This window comes from Xenopus tropicalis, chromosome 4 (assembly GCF_000004195.4).
Source record: "Xenopus tropicalis strain Nigerian chromosome 4, UCB_Xtro_10.0, whole genome shotgun sequence".
NCBI lineage: Eukaryota > Metazoa > Chordata > Amphibia > Anura > Pipidae > Xenopus > Xenopus tropicalis.
The window spans coordinates 97,789,077-97,813,540 of NC_030680.2; the positions used below are offsets into that span (position 1 = coordinate 97,789,077).

A 24,464-nucleotide genomic window follows, 5' to 3' on the forward strand; every position below is an offset into this window, starting at 1 on the left:
TCACTTAGGGGTATATTTATCATGCTGTGTAAAAAGTGGAGTGAAGCATTCCTGGTGATGTTGCCCAGGGCCCCTAGACAACACTAATCCTAAACTGTTTGCCCTTGTATTCAGTATGGCCAAAGGAACAACTACAGACTGTTATTTATTTACAATTTAAACAACATTTTGCTTTTATTATTTACCTGAGCTGTTTCCTCTTCTTGTTTGCGCTTTTCCTCTTCTGCCTCCACGAGTCTCTGCTTGGTAAGGAGGAGCTCCTTGTTCAGCACCTCTGCTTTGTCTTCAGCCTGAAGGAGAACAGTGAGTTAGCAGAGGATTTGATACTGATAACTGGAATAGATTTCACACATCCTAGCCATCTTTATAAATACTGAAAGTATGTGCCCACAGCTAATGAAACAGGTATAAACTAACACTTGACTCTCACCCAACTGACATGGTCAGACCACTTTTTCTCAAGATGGGAAAAGGCCATGTCAGGCCTGAAACATCACTATGAGGTTAAAGCCATTTGCTTTTTAATGGAAACATCAAGGTGCTGTATGCTGCTTTTTCGTACAGGCATCACAGAGGGACATGGTCAGCTAAATGCAGCCACGGAATGATAAAGTGGAGGCACAGCCCTTCATGGATTCCTCAGTACTAAATCAACTGATGGTTCTTATGAATGTGCAGTATGAGATGGCATTTTGGTACCACGGTATCTTACCTGATCCAAGTCATTCCGCAGGGCAATCTTGCTGGTAACTAATTCATGTGCTAGGTCATCATTTTCCTGTTCTAGTCTCATGCTGGTTTCCTGCAGTCTCCTGTTTTCTTTCTGTGGAAGGACACATAGGAGTGGTTATACATACTGCAAGTTGTACAGGGAGCAATGCAGAGGGAGGAAAGTAGCACTATGTAGGGTAGGACTTGCTCAATAGAGAATCTGCAGAGTAAGGAGACAAACTTCCAGCTGCAAAGCCTTCCTCTACAACATCAGTTCAATATCTGGCAAGCAGCACACAGAGCATCCAGGGCTGGGAGCCTCCACAGGCATTAAAGGGATTTTTCACCTTCAGTGTCCAAATCTAATTAAACCACCAGCATGTCAGAAAATTCATTTTCCATTTAAAAAAAAAAGTTACTTTGCCCTTACTTTTTTCCTATTGGACCAATTCATTGTGCACTCTAACCAGTTACATAAATTAAAAGGTCATTGGTTAATTTCTCTCTTGCAAAGGCATAGGCAAACAGACTCAGCATATCACAAAAATAACATACTGTTATGTTAGCAGCGCTCTGTCACAGGCACAGGAAGTAATGTCAGACTGACAGAAGACACAGCCAATAGGAGTTACTTTACGTCTGCTGTAAGTAGTATGCGTGACATCATATAAGGGAGTAAATAGGCAGCTGTAGTGTTTATAGGGGTCACTGACCCCCCCAGCACAGGGTCTGTGCAGAAGTAAAGGGTCAGCAGAGGGATATTTTTTGCGAACTATGTATATGGCAAAGATTGTTGTATTAATGTGAACTGTTAGATTTGTGAATGTTATACAAAGGTGAACAACCCCTTTAAGCACAATAAGCACATTAAGCAGCAGCAGGTTTCTTTATCAATGTAACATGGTTGCCTCACTCCAACCGCCCAACACAAATGCTAAGAGCTGAGATCTCTCCCACTGGTGCTTCACCTTCTCCTATTTGAGAGTAAAGCAATACGAATGCCATTACTTGCACTCATTTCCATTTGTTATAATGTGGCAGAGATCAGAGATACAACTAGCTGCTAACCCAGCACAATACACTCACGCACACACCCTTTCCCAGCTACACTGTCATTTTTACATTGTCCAATGGATTTTAGCTTTATTACTGCTGCTAAGGTACCTGGGATATAATGGGATGTGTGTGCTAATTATCTATGTACATGTGCATTTTACCGTGCTTTACATAACACAATACACTACATACAGAAGACAAAAAAAAAAAAATACAAAACTGCAATTAAGAGTTTGTTTAGAAGTGCTAAGACAGGAAGAAGGTCCCTGCCCCACAGAGCTTACAATCTTTAATGCACATAAAACATTCCATGCAGTTTTCTATTTTACTTTTGTTTTGGCTGGATAAAAGGCAGCCTTTCAGTGCTGAATATTCCCTGTACAAGCCATAATGTACAAGAACCACACAGGTATGTGTAAGTGAAGGTGGGGTTTAGCAGTCCCACAAAGTGCCAAGTATTCTATAGGCCAAAGCGTTCCCCCTATGTGCGGTGCTTAGCATCACATCACTCACTGACTCCTAATCTTTTTTTTTTATAAAAAGCAGGACCCTCTTTAGGTTTTAGTCAGTATATCAATGTAATTTGTATGTTTTATGTGTACACCATCCATACATACAGGACTATGGAATATGTTAGCGTTAAATGAATTGGTTTTCCATCTGCCACTGCTAGACGCATGAAATACGTATTATATATAATACTGCTTCATATACACACAGGTCAGTGTGCTCAATGTGCATCCTGGAAATTCTATTCATAATTGCAAGCTTGCATCACCATTCATTTTAACCCAGGAAAGGAGGCGTCTGCCCCATAAACGTTGCGCACTCTATGTATATCTCTATTCATGCAATAAACCTCAGGGCACCCCTTATGGCACAATAAAATAACTATGCACTGAGCAGAATCTGGAGGTGCTGGAGGGGTTTCTACTGGGGGCGCCCCAAGGCCACCCCTATTCGGCGCCCCCCCCCCCCGCCACAACAACGTGGACAAGTCCCCCCCCGTGAAGGCTAATGCGCATGCGAGAACAAAATGTTAGGCACCCCCAAGTGACTTGAATCGCATACCTTTTACCCTGGGCTGGTGCCCTTGTTAAGAGAAAACCGCACCAGCCTGGGGTACCTGCAGCCAGCACTTCCTCCTTCCTGCTTTGCGAGCGCACACATGCGCAGTAGAGTGAAAAGCCGAACTTTAACAGAGAAGTCAGCTTTTCACTCTACTGCGCATGCGCCTATTGTGTTAGTCTTAACGAAACGCAGGCGGAAGGAGGAAGCACATCGCTCCAGGTACCCCGGGCTGGTGCTGTTTTCTCCTAACAGGGGAACCAACCCGGGGTGCGAGGTAAGCGATTAAAGTCACTTGGGGGTGCTTAACATTTTGGCACCCCCAAGTGACTTATCCTTTCCTTCTCCTTTAAGGGAAATGAATCCGAACGCTGCCTACCTGTAATGGTAACAAGTCCTACTCACATACGAAGGCTCTGGGCAGGGCAAGCAGAGTTCCCTTGTAAACAGCCTCACGGTTATTTTTGGCTTGTTTGATGAGCAGAGATGGCAGCAGTTGCTCTATAACACAGAGGTTACATGGTTTCCTGAACTCCTTTTCAGGAAACACAAATTATGCTGCTGTTGCAAGAACTTGCAATGCTCTTGTTTACAAGAAGTGCTGTAATGGCATTGTCACGGCTCTGCTGCCAATGTTGTGCCCGCCTCATAATAAATAATTATTTTGTGCATAATATGAAAAACATCCAGTCCAATCCTTAAAAGGCCAGTAAATAAACACAAATGGCTAACTGGTGGCAGAGAGGGAGGAAGCTGTGAAACCAAGGAATTTAACAGACACTGACAAAGCCTTATGTACTTCTGTACCTGCACTATACAGGCACAGGTGATGCACAGGCATTTTCTCTGGAGTGATAGAGCAATATATAGAACCATAGCACAGTGTTTCCATGTGCCTTTGGTATAAAAAATAATACGACAAACTCCATTTGCACAGAGAGATGCCAATGACTAAATAATCTGTTACATACTATATAATATACAGTTCCAGTAATGTACTCTAAACAGAAAGGATAATATAATAAGGCATCATGGAAGTCTTAAGTTCTATTCCAGGTAATGCATGGCGTTTGTATGTTCTCATTGGTCAGCATGAGTTCTGAGTACCCTGATATCCTCCTATAATATCAGTACTGAACAACGCACTATGGGATGGCTGCTCATTACATGATCTCCTTCTGGATTTATGTTCGGACTTGCAACACTGCACCATGAAAACGAAATGCTACATGAGGCCGTCAGTAAATGTTTTATGTGTGATTATGAAATTTTTTACATCATATTTTTTACCTTAAACTGGATATACATATAAAAATAAAAAAGCCTGTGGCAAATCCCTAGTGCAGAGGAGCAGAATGCAAGCTACCCAGTGATGTAAGTCATGGAGAAAAGCAATTGGCTACTGGATCACTCACACAGAATGCAGAGAATAAAACAAAGTGTATAGGGGCGGCACAGAGGCGTGAGAGAGGAGAAGCTGGTTCAGATGTAAACTGCTGCCTCACCTTAATCACACCTATTAACACCTGCAGGGAAAAGCCTTTCACTTTGAGTTAACCTGTTAGACTAGTCTTCATTTCCTGCATGCTAATCAAACCGCAATCAAACACCCTTTCACCGCTGAAAGGAAGCCTCAAACTGATAGTTCCTACCTTGTATTAGGAAGGCAGAATTTATTCAGTTTTACTACTGAAGGGGTATCCCATGTAGACATCACTTGCCACCGTAGGCAACTACTGTAAGCCTCAAGATAAAAATGCACCACACGGTTCTAGGGTTGCCACCACACCATATTAACTGGCCACATATTTAATCTACAGTTATTATTTAGATGCATTCAGCAGAGTGAACTGATTTATGTGCAGCCATGCAGAATGCATCCAAACGAATATCTAACTAGCCATGCAGGATGTCGATTCAATATGTGGTCAGTATTAAAGGTGTAAAAAGGCAACCATAGACGGTACAAGGAAGGCATACACCACTGACATTCCTCTAAAAGAAATTCTTTCTTTGCCAATCTTTCTAGCACCTCTCCTTAAGGAAGTGGTTATGAAGTACCAATACTTATGTAGTTTGTACATAGCACATTGCGCAGCATGGAGACAAAAATACAAGTCCAGCAAAAGCAAAGCCTTATTAGCAAGATTTGGAGCCTTCCTACACACAACACCAAGCACAGGCGACTCAGACATCTCTCACATAGGCCGTCATTGAAGCATGTGGCATATTCCAGGACTGATAAGAAGAGGGAGCACAAGGGACTTACCTCCAGGGCAGTGTCACACAAGGATCAGTAGGCTAAGGCACCAAACCAGAATGAAAGTAGCATGCAGTCTGTGTCTGCTGGAGAGAGCTTTCTTTATTTAGGAGTGGACAGAGGGAGGTGGCTGCTGCTACTTTCTTCTGTAGCTGCTGTTAATTCTGTACTGGCAGATTAGAGAGGAACCAAGTCGTGCTTGGGAAGCAAGATAACACAGGAGGGTGTAAATGTGTCCACTCCCTGTTACCCAGCCTCTTGTTAAGAGCCTAAGAGAACTTTCACAAGGTAAGGAAAGGCCAGCGATATGTTACATGGCCACTATTGTATTTCTATTTATGTTTAATAGAATTCTTGTCTGTAGAACTGTTCCTACAGCATATGTAGAGAGAGAAGAGCTTAAGGGCCGCATATGCCATCCCACCAGCAATTTACATTCAAGCCGGTGGGATGGCATATTGGGGAGATTTGTTGCGGGCGACTAATCTCCCCGTCTGCCACGGCCCTTAAGCTTGCGTGAAATCACATTTTTTACTTACGTATTTTAGTTGCCAGAATGATTCTTTTGCTGAGGTAAAATAAAATATACCACTAAATGTATGTAGAAAGATAAACCATTTGCACCTTGCGTTGTGTATCAAAATCTCAAGCACCTGCCACTTCCTTCAACTTGATGCAACAAAATACCCTTCCATCTACTATCCCTGATGCCACCCCCCCTCATTTGGTTCGCGCTTACCTCTTTAATGTTGGATCGGGTCCATGGGGGGCGGGGAGGGGTACTAATGCTCACTCTACACTAGCAGAGGCAAATATCCATTTTAAAAAATGGAAGGTTCTCACCTTGCCTCATGGCAGGAGCAGCCCTGTGTGTAACTAAATACAGAGAGTATGGTACTGTAGGTGTTAACGTGTACACAGTGAGTAATGGTGGGCAAGAAAGGACACCAAAGCATTGCTTGGAATCACACTTCTTCCCTATTACAGTTAGAGTTGCATTATTTTTGATCAGGTGATCTCTGAGGGAGCTGTCCCTTCACTAAATGGTGGCTCAAGGAAAAAGATGGCAATATTGATACTGATTTCTATATTCCATTTTGATAACATTCTTTAATAGGCCAATTATATAAACTATCTACTGGTTATATATTCATTCTGGGGGTATAGTTTTCCTGTAATGGACACTGTTCTTTTACTCCTTCCTGTTACAGTCAGAGCTGTTTTATTTCCTGTCTGGTTATCACTGAGGGAGCACACAGCCCATCACTAAATGGTGGATCAGGGGAAAAGATGTAAAAGGGAAATATTCACTGGTAAATATAATCCAGTTTGGTAAGATTATTTAATAGGCCACTTAAAATAATATAAACTATTGGTTATATACTATAAACTATTGGTTATATACTATAATCTATTGGTTAAGTATTCGGGGTAGAGTCAGTTTGACTTCACTTCTCTATGCTAATTTAAAAATATTACCTAGACACACATGGGTTTCAGGCATGAATACAAATGGCATTTTTTTTGTTCATGAAGGTATTGCTGTAAAAGGTATTTGAGATGGCTGTGCACAAGGAATGGCATGAGTGGGCAGAAAGAAAACACTGTGTGGGTATAAAAGATAGTACAATAATTAATGAAAGAAGGAAATATGCTTGCATGTTTTGCACCCTCCAAATACACAAAGCTGGTGTTGGCTGGAGTGATAGGGCAAGCCTTTCTCCTCTGCGTTGGCCTTAGATTTGGCAGGCAGGATATGTTAAGACTGCTTGCTACCAGGCTGCCAAAAATGCCCAAAGGCATTTTTCATGGTTTTAGAAGGCAGAAATAACATTTTAAGAGTAATGTATATAGCTTGTTAGTATCCAGCTGAACTGAGCGAACACTTATTAACCAAGGGCTCACTGGCTACTGGCAGAGTTGCACTGGAAAGAATTAATGTAATAATAGCCTTGAGACGAGGAATAGCTTATTTGAAATAGATTCCAGCCCTTGTGCTTGTATAACAATAATTTTCAATTGGAAATGTGCTCCCTAATTATTGAATTAAACAGTTCCGTCTTTTGCCAGCTTACCCAAGCACTACAGAATGAAGGGCTGCATACAAAAACCTGTGTGCGCTCTGAACTCCATATAGCGGCAGGGCTAGAATAATGGTTTCAAACTGATCTTGCTTTGTAAGGATTTTTTCTGTTACTTTTGTGTGTGTAAATATTATCGTTGTGGAATATTTGAAAGGATGTATCACAACAGCATATTTATATTATTAGTAGCAAAAATGCAGGTAGATAAAGTAAAAAAACCTATAGGTAGATCACATACAAACATGAATGAATCTAACAACAATACTGTTTATTTTATAGTAAAAACAAAAAAAAAACTACCAATTGGAAGGTTTGTCACTTTCAAATATAAAAAAAGTATATAATTCTTGTACAGAAATGGCAGCAACAATAAAATAATGCCTATGTTGGCACAGAAACAAGTTAAATGCACCACTCACCTGGAGCACTGCTAGGACATAATTTATATCTCATTTAGTCATTTGGATGTTCGTAAGCAACTCTTAGCCTGTCTCTGCGTTTGGATGACCTAGAAATTTAAGACGGCTGCCTACCAGTCAGTAAGGGGACTATTTAACAGTTCATAATTCAAAAATGGTGGTGTGCCTCAGTCTGTCAGACTGTGCTGTGGTTCCCCTTCCAAGGTAAGCTCTTTGTGGCCTGGAGCATGTCAGTACAGACACAAGTCTGAATGTCTATTGAGGTCCCAAATCACACAGCGTAAAGAGGAAGAGGCTCGTTTACAAGCACAAACTGGAAAAAAAAGGAACACAAGCTATTCCTTAAAACCTCTAAATACACTGGAGAGGAATATTGAACATCTCTCCATAATCCTTTAGCTTGCAAAAACACTTGTGAGAAGAAAGGACTGAACAAGGCTGTACCATCAATTTATATCATTGTTATTTTTAAACTTGGCATATTATAAATGGCTGCACTAAGTATAATTGCACCAAGTTATAATAGCCAAATCTAAAGAAACTATTTAGTTGTGATTTACAGATACACTATATCATGGCATGAAAGAGAAATCTGATACAAACATCCATATTAATACACAGTACCCTCCAACACCCAATAGTTAAAGATGGCCACACATACAAAGTGTTACAAGTTTGACCAGCTTTGCAAATGAGCAGGTCCTTGCCAAATATAGCCACCCAATGATCCAAACATTCAGTCCCTAGGCCAACGATCGGATTACACATGGGCCCAGCTGCCATGCAAAATGCTCAGACTCAAACTGCATCCATGGGTGATCCTCAGCTAATCAGATTTTCTGCCCAGCCCAATGTATAACCAGCCATGGTCAGAAAACAATCAGGAAGCCCATCACTTCATCAAACAAGGGGTGACCAGATCACAATTTTGTAAAGAAAGGCCAAATCAGCAGCCAGTGATTGCCTTTAGCTGTAGATTTTCAGCTGCAGATCCCTTTAAAAAGAAATCCCTATGATACAGTGCTACACTCATCTGGTCAGAATGCTAAATCCTCTACTAATGTTATTAATTGAGCAAAATGAATATTTGCACTAAAATAATTTAAAAAATCATCACAATTCCCATTAAAGCAAGCTTTGCAACATCCCTCAATCTCTTGTATACTCCAAAAAGGAGGACTTGATAGATGTACCCAAGCCCAGGCTATGTAAGGTTAGCAGGCAGGGACAACTGAGGAGGATATGTGACAGGGAAAGCTAAACATTATTGACAGCTGGTACAATTTAAAAGAAAAAATAGTTTTGTGTTTAATTCAAAAGGCTTTTACTATATTTTACTTTTACTATGTTTTCATTGTATTTCTGGGCAACAGGCCCCCTTTAAAAAGCCCACCCACTGAACTTAAAGGAAGAGTAACATCAAAAAATTTAAGTGTATAAAAGTAGTAACAATATAATGTACTGTTGCCCTGCATTGCTACAACTGGTGTGTTTGCCTCAGAAATACTACTATAGTTTATATAAGTAAGCTGCTGTGTAGCCATGGGGGCAGCCATTCAAAGGAGAAAAGGCACAGGTTACTTAGCAGATAACAGGTAAATCCCCATTATATGGGGCTTATCTACTAGTTATCTGCTATGTAGCCCCCATGGCTACACAGCAGCTTATTTATATAGTAGCTTTTCTGTAGCAAAAACACCAGTTTTTTGCAGAGCAACAGCACATTATATTTTAATTACTTTAAAACACCTTAATTTTTTGATGTTACTGTTCCTTTAAATGAAAATGTGTTTTAGAAAATCTGGTCATTTTTTGTAACAATTTCCCAAACCTTTAGAGATATTAATTTTAAGGTACATGCAAACTACTTTCACAGTTGGCTTAGTAATGGCAAACACCTATCCACTCTGATAGTTTAACATCTGCCTGTTAATGCTCACATGGGGCATATTTCAGCCCAAAACGCCACAGTTGCCCCCTGTGCACTGAAAGGCAGCTGCTATACCTGTCAGCACTTCTGTAACACATGGCAGATCAGAGAGGATAGGGTTTTCCTTTTTTTTATCTCCGCAGAATTTTTATACTGGCAGAGAAAACACTGTTTGCTCCTAATTCATTAAACAAAGCTGAAAACTTTATACATTTTATAATTTCCAATAACCCATAACAAACAATGACATCTTTCATTTACTTTCATTTTCTAAAGGTCGCCATACAGGGCCAGATGTGTTCACTTGGCTGCTACACCAAAAGTGTGAATCTAGGCCTGATTTGGCCACCCATCATGTTGATCTGATTGTATCATACAATACGGACAATAACTGTATTAATGTGTAGGTGCACTCCTCATTTGATGGAATGAATCTGCCTGATTTTCAGTCAGATATTAGGCAGGCAGGCCCATCAGTTGGCCCAATACATGGGCAGATAATCAGCTGACTTTTGGCCAACTTAACTTGTAGTAGTACAGCTTACTGGCTGATTGGCTGCCATCAGCAAATGCACTTGTGCAATTTAGTTCCTATGTTTGTAAACCAATCCTCCTGATAAACGCACACCCATGCATATGTTTAAATCAGAGATGAATGCATCCATAATAATAACAGCACACTGCATGTTAGCACTTAAATTGCATGCTGCCTGTTGTCCTGGTGTCAGACAAATGACAGTGAAACTTTAGTAAATGCAGGTTACCTTGTAACGCTCTATGGGATCCTCCTGCTGTAACTGGCTCTCTCGCATAGCCAGGTATTCCTTTTCAAATTTCTTCAGTTTCTTGGTTGGCACCTGTAGGGGGCAGCAAAAAGCAACAGATTTACATTTGGACCTGTAAGTGTTTATCAGATGAAATGCACAACAAACAAGATTTTCTTATGCAGTACCAATCTTTGCCACAAGATTCACTATATCCCCTTTTTAAAAGTGGCTATCAATATAAATAGCTGTAGCTTACAAACTATAGTAAAGCTCCTGAACTAAACACACCATTTTACCAGTGCAGGGTACCAGTACATAATATTCAAATGCATACAGAAACACAAGCACTGGAAATTACAGTTTACATAGCAAATAATTCACTCTACCATTTAAAATTTTATTCTTGAACCAACAAATGCATTTTTTAGTTGTAATATTGGTGTGTAGGCGCCATCTCAGTGCATTGTGCCCGAGTCTGAGCTTTCAGAAGGAGCCAGTGCTACACATTAGAAATGCTTTCAGGTAACCTATTGTTTCTCCTACTCCCATGTAACTGGAGGAGTCCAAGCCAGACTTGGATTTCTTACTATTGAGTGCTATTCTGATATCTTCTGGGAGCTGCTATCTTGCTACCTTGCCATTGTTCTGCTGATCGGCTGCTGGGAGGGGGTGATATCATTCCAACTTGCAGCTCATTAGTACAGTGTGACTGAAGTTTATCAGAGGACAGGTCACATGGCTGTGACACCCTGGGGAATGAAGAATATGGCTAGCCCCATGTGAAATTTCAAAATTAAATAATTAATGTGTTTTTAAAAAATGGATTTCAATGCAGGATTCTGCTGGAGAAGCTCTATTAACTGATGCATTTTGGAAAAAAAACATGTTTTCCCATGACAGTATTCCCACTATATGGCCACCTTTACTGGCCTTTTAAGTGCAGTCTAACAGACTCTATAGCATTCATATTACAATGACCATAGCACCAAGTACCATTGATTCTACTTTTTCGTGCGACTCTTTGATCTATGTAAGCTGTTTAATTACATGGCAACGCATAGATCAAAGAGCTGAATGCAGAAGTGAAAGGGTTAACATGCTGTTTGTTTTGATTACTTGGATTTTTTGTTTGTTGAAAGTATATCTGATTCCATGTTTCCCTTTAAAAATTGCACATGCACTGATTTAGAAAGGACCCTAGCTTGTACCACCTTAGATTGAAAATAAAGCAACATAACTTTACAATTGGAACACCTTTCTACTTAAGTAAAAATGTTTGACCGGCATGTTGGTCTGAGTTATGTTAATCTTTTTCATGCAAAGTTTTTAATAAAAAACATAAAAACCCAAGTTATTTGTTGTGATCTCTGACCCCCCATCAGCTAAAGGAGTCTAATGACTGTAATGCCAGTGTTTCGGACTATACTATTGTTATGATCTTTCTCATCTCTCTCTCCCATTCATCTGCTGCTCTCACACTGCATAACTCACAGAGTAACTGACTTTACTAACAGGATCACAGTGACTAATCTGAGAATACTAATCTGTTAGAATACTGCTATCTACAACATACAATGCAATTTGTATTTCATTCCTCTGCAACAAACCCAATTGCCATCAAGCCAAACAAGTAGCAGCTACCAACCCCCTTCAGTGACAAAACCCTATAAGAATGCTATGAAAAATGAATAAAATGAAAGCTAAACCCAGCCTCACATTGGCACATTGCTGTACACTGGCCAAACCAGCATACCTATGTGCCGAAACACTCCCTTAACTGACAGGTTCATAGCTGCTATTTTTTTCCCTCCCAGGTGCACATTAAGCCCGCATTCCAGGCAGAAACTCCAAGGTGCGGGCTGGGATAGAGCACACAGTGAAGGGCTGGTACTGCTGATCAATTAGCTATGAATACAGGGTTTTCCTTTAGGACAAAAAACAATCATGATAGTATTCATTACACCACTGGCCAAAGAAACCTCTGTGCTGTCCCTGCTGCAAGGTGGTGAAAGGGAATACTGAGACCATACAGGTCTATCTGGTAGTTCCAGCTCAGTTGCTTTCAGTTGCAATCCCTGCCCAATACAAGACATTTCAGTTTTACAGCTCTGTGTGAGCACAGTGACGTTTTTATAGAGCTGGAATGCAGGAAAAGCCAGTCAAAATGTTATAGGGTAACCCTTTTGAAATAAAAAATAACAAAAGTGGTATAAAGGTGATACCTTTATTGGCTAACTAAGATAATCATAGCAAGCTTTCAGAAGCTCAGCTTGAAAAAGGAACTAAAATGTTCTGAAAGCTTGCTATGGTTATCCAGTGTCGGACTGGGGGGTGCAGGGCCCACCGGGGCTCCCACCCCAGGGGCCCTGCAGGTGCCCCAGCCGCGTCCCCTAGCCCCCCCAGGGGCCCCCCAAACCCCCCCGCAGGGCCCCCGCCCGACGTCCTCCCCGAGCGCGTATAAATTGAACGCGTCAGGGGGGGAACAGTCAGTAGGGGGAGTGCCGGCAAAGGTCGGACTGGGCCGCTGGGGCCCACCGGGATTTTTCCCGGTGTCCCGGCGGCCCAGTCCGACCCTGTGATTATCTTAGTTAGCCAATAAATGTATCACCTTTATACCACTTTTGTTATTTTTTATTTTAAAATGGTTACCCTGTAACATTTAGGGCTGGAATGGAAGCATTGGGGCACAGGCAGCAAATAAATGTCATGTAGTGTCTGGGGTGGAAAATGCAATGCAGCTGAATTTGCGGTCTATTTTTCTTAGGATTTCAGTGATATTGTACTTTGGTTTGATGGAGTGTGAACCACTTGTGGCTTCTAACAGTACTGGTTTTGCACTGAGTTCAAAGCACAATATGTTATAACACTTCATGTAAAGATGGCAAGTGACTATTTCCAACATGTTCCAAATGTCATTGTCTACATCGTGCCAAAAGCTGGTGAACTACCCATTTAAGCTTGGGTGTAGTTCAGTACATTTATACCCTACAGAGGGATGTACCATGTTACAAAATGGCATTTTGATGACCTTATTCCAAATGTGGTGAGCCCATTCTATGTCCTGTATTTACTGCTGGATACTGTATATTATTAACAGCATACTGGCAGCTAAAGTTGACTGTTAATGCTCATAGGGCAGAAATAGCCTTGTGACAGATTTAAATACCTTCTTAATGGAACAATGAAAAATTACAGATTAAAGCCAACAAGTAAGACTAAAATCAGCACGTAGGCTAAGCAGCAATTTAAGAGGATTTAGTAATACAAACGTTTTAACTTAATAGTTAATAAAGGCCAGCACATAATTAAATTGTGTATGCCTGCTTACTATAAGGGCTGTGGCACACGGGGAGATTAGTCGCCTGTGCCACAGCCCTAAAGCCAAATTTCATGGATGTGGCTTCACACCTTTTACTTTAGCTACTGGGAAAGGAGATAACATTAATGCCTTTGTTACCAAATGGATCTATAGCATTTATAGGGCCAAGAGCTAACGGTTGTATAGGAGTTCCATGAGCAGTTCCTAATTTTGGGTTTTGTACTTTTCCCAGTGTATTCTACAGTTACCCAGAAAGTGTTGGTGGTTCATAAATAAACAATCATTGTAATAGCATCATGAAATTAAGTTGTTTTTAAGAGCTTCAGGTCTGAAAGTCATATTTACATCTCTGGAATGGCAGTAAGTTTCAAAAGGTCTCTAAGCCTTCATGCCGTAAATGCCAGAATGACAAATGCAATGTGGCAAATGTTCCTGTGTGTCACCAGCTTAATTCTAGGTCTGGTATATAAAGCCCTTTAAATGTATATTTACAGTTAAGGGAAACAGAAAAAAAAACAGAATTTGCCAAAGTAAGCACTATTTGGCCTCTTTTGTTGTTTGCTATTACAAGCGGCCACTGTTTGGCAAGATTCCCTAATTAGCTGTAGGCCCAGTTAGAGCTATCAACAGCTCAAGATCATACCCCTGACCTACATTTCAGGGAGAGGAGAGAAAAAAAAACCTTGCTCAGTTCACTGCTAGTTCAGCTAATACCATGGCTACATTACCAGCAGAATGTACTTTATTACACAAAAATAAGGTGGTTGGTGAAGATGTCAGTTTAACAGCTATTAGTTATGTTGGCTATAAACACACTGTGTGCCACTCTCAATGACACTTGCTTGATGAAACGACAACAGCAATAATACTAAAGCATATTTAAGGACATGTAACATTCCAGAATGCCAACAATACAGCTCTAGACTTATGCCTTGCACATGGACAAGTAATGGCACAGTGCTATAATACTAACTGCAAAAGGAACTCCATTCAACTAGATGCCCCTGACATCAGGCTGCTGTGAAATTGTAAGTGGAGAGCTGCAATGTGGATATCCCTTATCTAGGCTGGGTGCTGTTCTTAAAGGAATACTGTCATGGGAAAACATTTCACATGGGGCTAGCCATATTCTTCATTTCCCAGGGTGCCACAGCCATGTGACTTTTGCTCTGATAAACATATCACTCTTTACTGCCGCGCTGCAAATTGGAGAGATCTCATTCCCTCTTTTTTCCCCTCAGCAGCCGATCAGCAGAACAATGGGAAGGTAGCAAGACAGCAGCTCCCATTAGTTATCAGAATAGCACTCAATAGTAAGAAATCCAAGTCTGTCTTGGGACTGCTCCAGTTACCTGGAAGCAGTTCTAATATGTAGCACTGGCTCCTTCTAAAAGCTCAGAATTGGGCACAATGCACTGAGATGCACTGAAAAAAAAAAATTCCCACTGACTTGAACGGGTTACACCATAAATATAATGGTGTAAAATATGGTGATTAGGTGGTATAAAAAATACACAGCTTTATAAATGTATCATTTGTTTGACATTGTTTTTCCATATAAATAGCACAACAAGATAAAGAAGCCAGAGTATCTCAGGTGCCCGAGATAGCTCTTTGCTAAAACAGGCTACTAACTGCTCCAAAATGGCTTTCCACTGGCAACAATAGAAGTCGCCATTGAAAAAAAGCCCTTCACGTTGCTTTGGTTTTACAAAGCTGCGCAAAGTTTCCTGTAGAAGGGAACTTCGAGCAACTTTGGAATACCGAAGCAATGTGATGGCTTTTCCACCTGAGACTCCAATTGTTGCCGGAGGACTGAAATACTCTATGGGGCCTTAGCCTAAGGCTTGATGGGTGAGGGGTTTGTGAGGATACAAATAAGGGAAGCTTGAGAGTTAGTGCAAATATTAGAAAAATATGGCCTTGGCTAGACTGTAGAACATGGATAGATTTCATTGTCCAGTAGGAGACTTTTTATTAACTAAATGGATAATCATGCCGCTCATCATGGCTCATACCCCAGATTACACTTTACAAAAAGATTATCAAATAGAAGACAACCTCACAGTGCTGTATTGCAATTGAGTCAGCATAGCAGACTGTTATATTTTCTGAAATAAGAAACTATGATCCACTCTATAAGTCATGTACCTATTTCACAGCTTTCATTCTGCAAATGGTTTTCTAAAGGACTTAGATTTCCTTGGCATCCTAGCAAGAGAACACTGCAGAGCTCTGTTAACCTGGCAGCTGAAAGACCGGATCAAAGGAATAAAAAAAGAATTAGGGGAAAACAGAATTCCATTTGAAAATTAATCTCTAGGAAAAGCTCAGTCAAATCTAATCTCCAGGAAAACACTGTTCAAAACTAAAGACTGCTCAATTTGTGCCAGTGAGGTTGTATTGTTAGTACTGCAGCCACCCAAGCGCACCCAGAAGGGAACACTAAGGGGCTGATTTACTAATCCACGAATCCGAATGAGAAAAATTCAGATTGGAAAATGAACATTTTGCGACTTTTTCGTATTTTTTGCGATTTTTTCCGTCGCCGTTACGACTTTTTCGTAAATTGTCGCAACTTTTTCATAACCGTTACGACTTGCCCGAATTGTCGCGACTTTTTCATAGCCATTCCAAATTTCATGAATTGTCGCGACTTTTGCATAGCCATTATGACTTTCGTGAATTGCCGCGACTTTTGCATAGCCATTATGACTTTCGTGAATTGTCGCGACTTTTGCATAGCCATTATGACTTTCGTGAATTGTCTCAACATAACGACCAGACAGCTATCCTGCCTGGATGTAGCGCAAGACAGGAAACTGAACCCATAGTGGTTGCTTCACGGTCAGGCACTGGCTAGTTTTACAGAACCAATTTAGGCTTGTGTAATGTAAAGCATTTGTTGCGTAAATGTGAGACTTGTTACAGGCCTTACTGCCTTATCATCTTGACAGGTACAGTCATATTGAAGAACTGTGTATAAAGACTGTCCTGCAACTCATCAAGAGTTACTGGACAAGACTTCCTTTGTATCCTTTACATATGGCCTGGCCTTGCAAATCTGGAGCAATGGACTTTGCTACCTAGTGGTAATCTGGGCTGTGCACCTAACTGCATAGCATAGCATTTATAAGGAGGCTTACTACCTTAGCTACCTGCCTGCCCAGCTTTTTAGCTTTCTTCCCTATTAAATAACTTTGACATCACAGTTTTGTTTTTTTTTTTAAACAAACAGGCCAGTAAAACAGCAAACAGGTGGCAAGGCAGCCCTCTTTATAAGACAGAGGATATGCTGTTGTTTTCCACCTTTCACACAAGATGAATTTTCTCTTAAGAACTGTATGAGCACCAAAGACAAACCTGTTTAATTTGCTTTGATTTCAGAGCTGCAGGGAAAAACAGGTCAGTTGCCAGGTATGTTAATGGGGCACATAAAAATAAAAACAAAAACTGAAATTGAAATTAAACATGTTAAAATGCTAAATGTTGCAGACAATATAACAATATAACCATAGATTATTAAAGAATTACAAGCATTTTACCAGCTCACCTAATCTATACAATGTCCTCTTACACCTGTTTGTTCTGCAATGCTTAGTTATGCAAACTACAGTGCTGTTTTTTGCTCTGCTTCACAGCTATGCCTAAATAAACAGAACAAGCCTGGCACTTTTCACAGAAGAAGCTGAAGTGCAACAAATGTTAGGGGCACTGTAGGAACCAGCTCATAAAGATATGCATGCACTGTATGGTGCTTATCTAGCATATCTTTCCCAAAGATAATGGTACAGTAATTTATTAGATATATTTTCTGCATGGGTGCTAGTAACAAATAATGTACTAAACCCACAAAGTACTCAACAGGTCTTATGCAAGCAAAGAAATTTCAGTGTCTTGATCATAAACTGTGAGCTTCCTTAGGGAAATACAACACAGTTTGTGACTGAAACGTGATCAATACTTTATCACGGATATCAAGGATATTATTTAGGATACAAGTTAATTGCAATCAACTTAAATTTAAAAATAGCAAAGACAGGTGAATCCTATAGGGGATTAAAAAAAGGGTGTAAATTATTTTTCCCCAAACCTTTTTACAAAACATCTATACTGTGTCCTACCTGTCACACTTTCATCACAATATTACTTTACTGAAAACATTATGCAGTATTACCGAGTAATAGAAATGCAGGAACCCTCAGTAGGAACTTGTTAAATGTATAATCATAGTCACTGGGCCCCCAACATAAATATGTCCTAAGAGCAAATGTTTGGATGAAGTTTTCAGATATGACCAGTGCTTATCCCCATTTGGTGTTTCTCACTAGAGGAAAGAGGATAGTGTCCCAGTAACAAGATATCCCTAATAGGTATACACTGAAAGGTAAATTAATGCACTGACAGTTCTGCTCCACTACATATTTAGAATATTATCTATTTTATAGGATTACCAACTGCTTGCAAAATAAGGCATCAATGTCAGGCAGAGCCCAATAGAGCGTGATAGCACAACTTTAAAATGTAGGATATCATTAGAAGGTTGGGAATAAGTTATCCAGGAATCAGTTTCACTTGCACAGTTACTTCATTGTTTAGGCTGAAGAAAGGTATTAACCCTTAAAGTTCACACATTCACAAACACTCTTTTGTTATTGCGGATTTAGTGTAAGGCAAATGTTCAAAGCTCTCAACAATCATTCTTTTTAATAGTGGAAAAAATTTGTTACTGGTTCATAGCTGGTAACAGCGTACCAATGTTTAATTCAGTAAAATGCTGCTAATCCTAAAAAAAATAAAAATGGTTTAATCCTCTTTTTGAAGGCTGCAAGCACAACCTGTCTAGAATTTTCCACTTCCCTTTATTACGGCTTTCATAATAAAGGCCCCCTGCCTTTAAGCAAAGACACTTACAAGTAGGTAACTAAAGCTTAACAAATATGTAGCCCAAAAAATAATGCACATTATTTTTTAAAAACTCTGTACCAGCCCAAGGCAACCACAGCCCTTTAGCAGGGAACATCTGTGCCCCCAAAGATGCCCCAGTAGCTTTCCATCTTCTTTTCTGCCGATTCCATGCACATTCTCTGTGCTGCTGTCACTTACTGAGCTTAGGGACCAACAATATATAGAATATAAATGTCAAAATACAAGGCTGATTAGTAATTAAGTCAGATTCTCTTTACATGGCAGCTTTGACACCAGTACAAATAGCATTGGACATGAATAATCAGCCCTGTAGCATCAGCTTATATGACAGTTAAACCAAATCCAAATGGTGACCCCCTGTGCATAGCTTTGAAGGCCTGAATCATTACTTTTATAGAGATTTTGAAACTTTAGACTGGTACAGTAAGTTCAGTACGGCATTTCTAGATTTAGTTCTCTTTTAATAAACCAAGCAACCACACAACACTAAGTCAAAATGGAAGATCAATGGGAGAAAGCCAAGACAATATAAATAATAATAAAACTGGTTCCTCACAGTCAATATTTATTTGTTGATTGTCACATTCAATGACCATTATAACCAGGCCTAGACTGGCAAGCTGTGGAATTTGGCAAATGCCAGAGGGGCTGCTGTAAAATGTCACTATTTATTGGGTTGGTGGGGGGTTGTTTGGGCCTCTGTCCAGACCTGATGACAGCCATATAATGCGAAGCTGTTAAAATAATGACGTTTTCAATACTGCATGGCAACTGTGATTGGACACCTCCAATAAAAGGCACAGAAGTGGGGACATACAGGTATAAGTACCGGAATAGAACTAGAAAAATCTACCCCACAAGCATATACTTTAATGTTATTCCTATATAGAAGCTACAAGCATACTGAAAGCAAATAATAAAGCCATATTAGGGGTCTGCTTTAGGCCAGTGTCACTGCTTCAAACGCTTGAATAACAGTTCCCATCTTGTGGTAATTGCCTGTCAAAAACATTTATCTGCATGACATGTCAGTAAAAGATGGTGCATGCCTTATGGCACGTCAGCCACAGAGAAATATGAGCAAGACTTTAATGCAACCCTTTAATTTTACCCTTTCATAATACCTAATTTAACCCTTTAAAATGATCCTGTTAAATGACAATGCAACCCCAAAATAATTTTTGCCTAAGGGTTTTTTAGTTATTTGTATATATAACTTCTATTAAAAGCAGTGTCTGTCTGTCCTTTTCTATTCTCTGCCCTGGTGGCTCTGGCGTTTGAAACACAAGGCAGCAGATTTTACAGACCTGCCTTGCTGGAGGAGCCTGGCACTTGCAATGTAATAAATTCACATTGAAAAGTTGCTTAAAATTATTTTTTATTTTATTAGGCAAAAATAATTTTTTAGGTTGACATGTCATGTAAATAAGAATATAATAATATATAAAAATTATGTACATGTCTGATCTGGTCACAGTAACATGCACAACCTCTTAAATCTGGTCCAAATTACTCAATTATTATGCAGTATGTCAGCACAGTAAGGCTAAGGACCCACAGAACAGTTCAGACGCCTGCAATAGATCACTTCAGTTTTCCAAAGTCGCACAAAGTTGCCTGCAGGAGGAAAGTTTGTGCAACTTCAGGATAACAAAGTATTGGCCTCACTTGCGACCCCCTATTGCTGGCAGTGGAAAGCCATTTGGGAGCGGTAAGTCGCCCGCGATAGCAGAGATCTATAGCGGGCGACTGAATCACTCCGTGGGTAGCCTTAGAGAAGATTATTGGGAATAATGGAGATTTGTTTTTTCTGTTACTATCAGAATACAAAGATTTGGATTCTGCTTTACAGCACTGCGTACATAAGTAGTGCTTTATAAGGGCTCTGGCACACGGGGAGATTAGTCACCCGCGACAAATCTCCCTGTTCGTGGGCGACAAATCTCCCTGTTCGCGGGCGACAAATCTCCCTGTTCGCGGGCGACAAATCTCCCCGAGTTGCTATCAGTTGCCATCCCACCGGCGAAAATGTAAGTCGCCGGTGGGATGGCACGCGCGGCGGCGCGATTCCGGCAAATCGCCAAAAATGCCTTGCGAGGCGGGGAGATTAGTCGCCCGCGAACAGGGAGATTTGTCGCGGGCGACTAATCTCCCCGTGTGCCAGAGCCCTAAATAAAGATATACATACATACATGTGAGGTATGGGACACTGTTCTGAATCAGATAAAGATTTTTATCCAGGAAATACCCTGGATCACCCCTTTGCAACTGTACTCAATATAGCAGATCACCCATTCTGAAATATTCCATCCTGTGTGGGTTACAAGGAAGCAAGGTTGTTCCTGATAAAGCTATGCCTGGAGTTGCACCATTGTTGGCCATTGCCCAGTGACAACAGACTACCCTTATAGAGGAGGTTACACTTCCTCATTTATTCCTGTAGTTCACACCAGATGAGAATTAAGTAAATAGATCAAGGCTCAACAGTGGAGGTGAGTGCAGAGGACCTCTTATTGCTGTATGTAAAAAATGGAATGTAGCTCCCCAACAAAATTACATATTCAGCCTTATGAAAAATACAAAGGGGAAAAATCAAGTCGTCAACAGTCCTTTACAAAAGCGAATGCTGCTCACTTGTATGGCTTTAAATTAATACATTTTAATCACTCTATATGGAAAACACGCTTTTCAAGCCTATTTCCAAGGGGATTAAAAATAAACAAGTATATTCACTCCGATGCTTTCTAGTTAAACTGTTAAACACTATACAGTTATTTATACAATATTATATACAGCACATTATTATAACATTAACATTACAATGCATCCTATCTGCAGAGTTTAGAAACCAATGCTTGATGTTGCCCTGCTGTAACCCTGAGGGCCAGTGGGTGTGTAAAGCACAGCATAGCTCAGACACTGCATCTATTTGCTCTGGAGGCTTTGACTGGCAATCAGATAAATATGCTTCTACTCCTGCAGAACACAGATAGCACTGATAATGTTACCATAACCACATGAATATCCGATCACGTGTATAAAAAAATCAGATGCTGTTTCTTTCCCTATCAGCTTTTTGAAAATGGACATTTGAGAAAAAAATGTTTCCTGCCCTGAGGGAGACAAGATTTCCTTAAATTGTTTCAAACATCAGAAGCAGCTTTATGTTGTAACTGATGCAGCTCTATAGAATTTCATATATGAGAAGCAAGTTCTGTAGTTTGCATTATACAGTATAATATCCACCAGGGAACCAGAGTGGGAGGAAAGTCACTCACTTCATTCACTTCATGTATTTATTTTTGCCAAAGGGACATTAAGGGTTTGGAATGGGTCTGGCTAAACAAAGGTCTTAACAACATTAATGTTAAAGGAACAGTAACATCAAAATATGAAAGCGTATTAAAGTAATTACAATATGATGCATTGTTGCCCTGCACTGGTATAACTGGTGTGTTTGCCTCAGAAAGACTATTATAGTTTATATAAGCATAGCTGCTATGTAGCCATGGGGGCAGCCATTCGAATGAGAAAAGGCACAGGTTACTTAGCAGATAACAGATAAAATGCCATTGTATTGTACAGAGTTTATTTGTTATCTGCTATGTAACCTGTGCCTTTTCTCCTTTTTTCCAGCTTGAATGGCTGCTCCCATGGCTACACAGCAGCTTATTTATATAGACTATAGGAGCGTTCTGTAGCAAATACACCAGTTTTACCAGTGCAGGGCAACAGTACATTACATTTTAATTACTTTAAAACACTTTCATATTTTGGTGTTACTATTCCTTTAAGAAAGAGCCAACATTCTTTACCATTTTGTTTGTTTTTGCACTGCTAAATTTTAATTAACCCCAGTTTGAATATCAGTAGCAATAACTGATATACCAAAATGTAGATTTCTGCATTGGTTTCAGCAAAGAGAAAGATGTGTTTATGAGTCTGGAATTGTTTCATAAGCAAAAGACTATCAAATGGCATAAGAGAGTCAATATTACAGTGTATGCAATGTCTATTTCACGGGGGGGGGGGGGCAGTGAAACAGATCACTAAGTATTTCCTTGAGCTGGTACTCCTGGAGAAAACTGCACAGACCATGAAAAATACACCTAAATGCGGCGCTGGCATCTCCCTACCTTAGATCTTCATTCCTTTGGCGCTTGGCTTTCTGCGCGTATGCAGTAGTAGATTGCGCCGTGTTTACTCTACTGCACATGTGCGAACAGGGATTGACACAAGGAATGCCCAGGACGCAGGTAGGATTGCAAGTAAAATACTGGTACAGCGCGGAGACAGTTTTTTCCACAGGTCGGTGCCATTTTCCCATGAAAGGAGTACTGGCCTGAGAAAAATACTTAGAGATCTATTTCACTGGTGGGTACTTAATATTTTGGAAATCCCACCGGTAAAATAGGTGTTACATGTTCTTTAACATGCTCCCTGGGGTGTTATTGTGCTTAGTATCACACACTGGCCTTACAAAGTGCATCTTTTTGCTGAAATGGTACAAAAACAACATAGTATTTTATAAGCAAGCTTTTTCCCTTTCCTTAGCTGTCCTTTCTTGCATATATGAGTATATGAGCTTAATTTTGAAATCATGTGGGGATAACCTCATGATTCAAACAGCAATCAGGCAATGGTGCTTGCTAAATCTATTTACCAAGTAATGCCTTGTAAGTTGTAAACAGTAATACGAATGGAGTTTCTTACAAAGAGGCCCACTGACAGTAAAAGGACAGCATCAAATCTAAGCAAATGCTCAGTAATAAGGCAGACCAAAGATAAACACACACACTTTTTCGTCTTTCCCTAACCATAGATAAACTGTTAGGATAGTCCCTAATTTGGATCATCATGCCTTAAGTCTGCTAAAAATCATTAAAACATTAAACAAACCCAACAGGACTGTTTTGCATCCAAAATGGATTAATGCAGAATAGTTAGGTACTGTTTTATTATTACAGAGAATAGGGAAATTAATTTTAAAAACTAGAATTATCTGCTTATAATGGACTCTTCCCGTAATACAGAGCTTTCTGGATAATGGGTTTCTGGTTAAGGGGTCCCATACCTGTATTTCCTTTAAAAAGAGTACAACTGGGATTTCCCATAAAATATTGCTAAACAGAAATATATATTTTCTGTAAGAAAGTAGACTTGTTTTGTCTACTAGAAACCAGGGAAAGAAAAAGCAACACCATATACAAATGCAATGTAGTTTGTGGTACAGGTGTGGGATGAACTTAACACCACATTATCTACAAGGCATTTTCTATAGTGTGCTATTTAAAAACTTATTTATTTTTGACTAATTTGCTTTTTCCCTGTAGTAAATGCCTTGTACTAAACCAGCAATCCTAATGGGTTTGATCCCACAGGTATTAAGCAAAAACAACCTTAAATGATCATAGGCTGAAACAACTGTCTGAAACCAGCCTGCCTTCTGTCATCAGGAATGAACATGTTGGAGGCAGATATTCTATTTACCCTAGAAAGCAGAGCACTGTTTACAAGGTATCCAGCTACCTATGGCCTTTTGCAAAACTCAGATATTTGAATTATGACAAGATAGCATTTTTGCAAGATTTAAGTAACATATTTGTTGTTTCTTGGATCTGTTTAAAGTTGTACTAGGCTGGTAGAAAACAGCTTGTCTCATATCTCTAACCATACTGATCCTACAGAATCACTGCTTTGTTATTACTGTACTAAATGACAGTAAATCATTTTTTTACCATTCATGTTCCCAAATTTATTCTATATGAAAGTAAATTGATCCCAGTGAAACATCTAACTATACTGCAATCTGTACATATAAACCCCCTGATTTTTATACATGTATACATAAGTGTCCTTAATATCACATGTGAAATGATGCACAAGTGAAAAATTGCTTAAACTTACAACACACAGGACTT

The 24,464-nt window shown here is 39.9% G+C and overlaps 1 protein-coding gene across 5 annotated transcripts in view; it reads right to left on the minus strand.

Moving 5' to 3' along the window:
- The window catches only part of rabgap1l (RAB GTPase activating protein 1-like), a 165,956-nt gene that overhangs the window by 3,392 nt on the left and 138,100 nt on the right, over window positions 1–24,464 (minus strand). For 4 of the 5 annotated variants that reach the window (NM_001374801.1, XM_012961193.2, NM_001017253.3 and 1 more), the window contains 3 exon segments: window positions 186–290; window positions 713–823; window positions 10,293–10,385. In NM_001374801.1, the coding sequence (NP_001361730.1) occupies window positions 186–290; window positions 713–823; window positions 10,293–10,385 (309 nt within the window). 5 annotated transcript variants of the gene reach the window in all.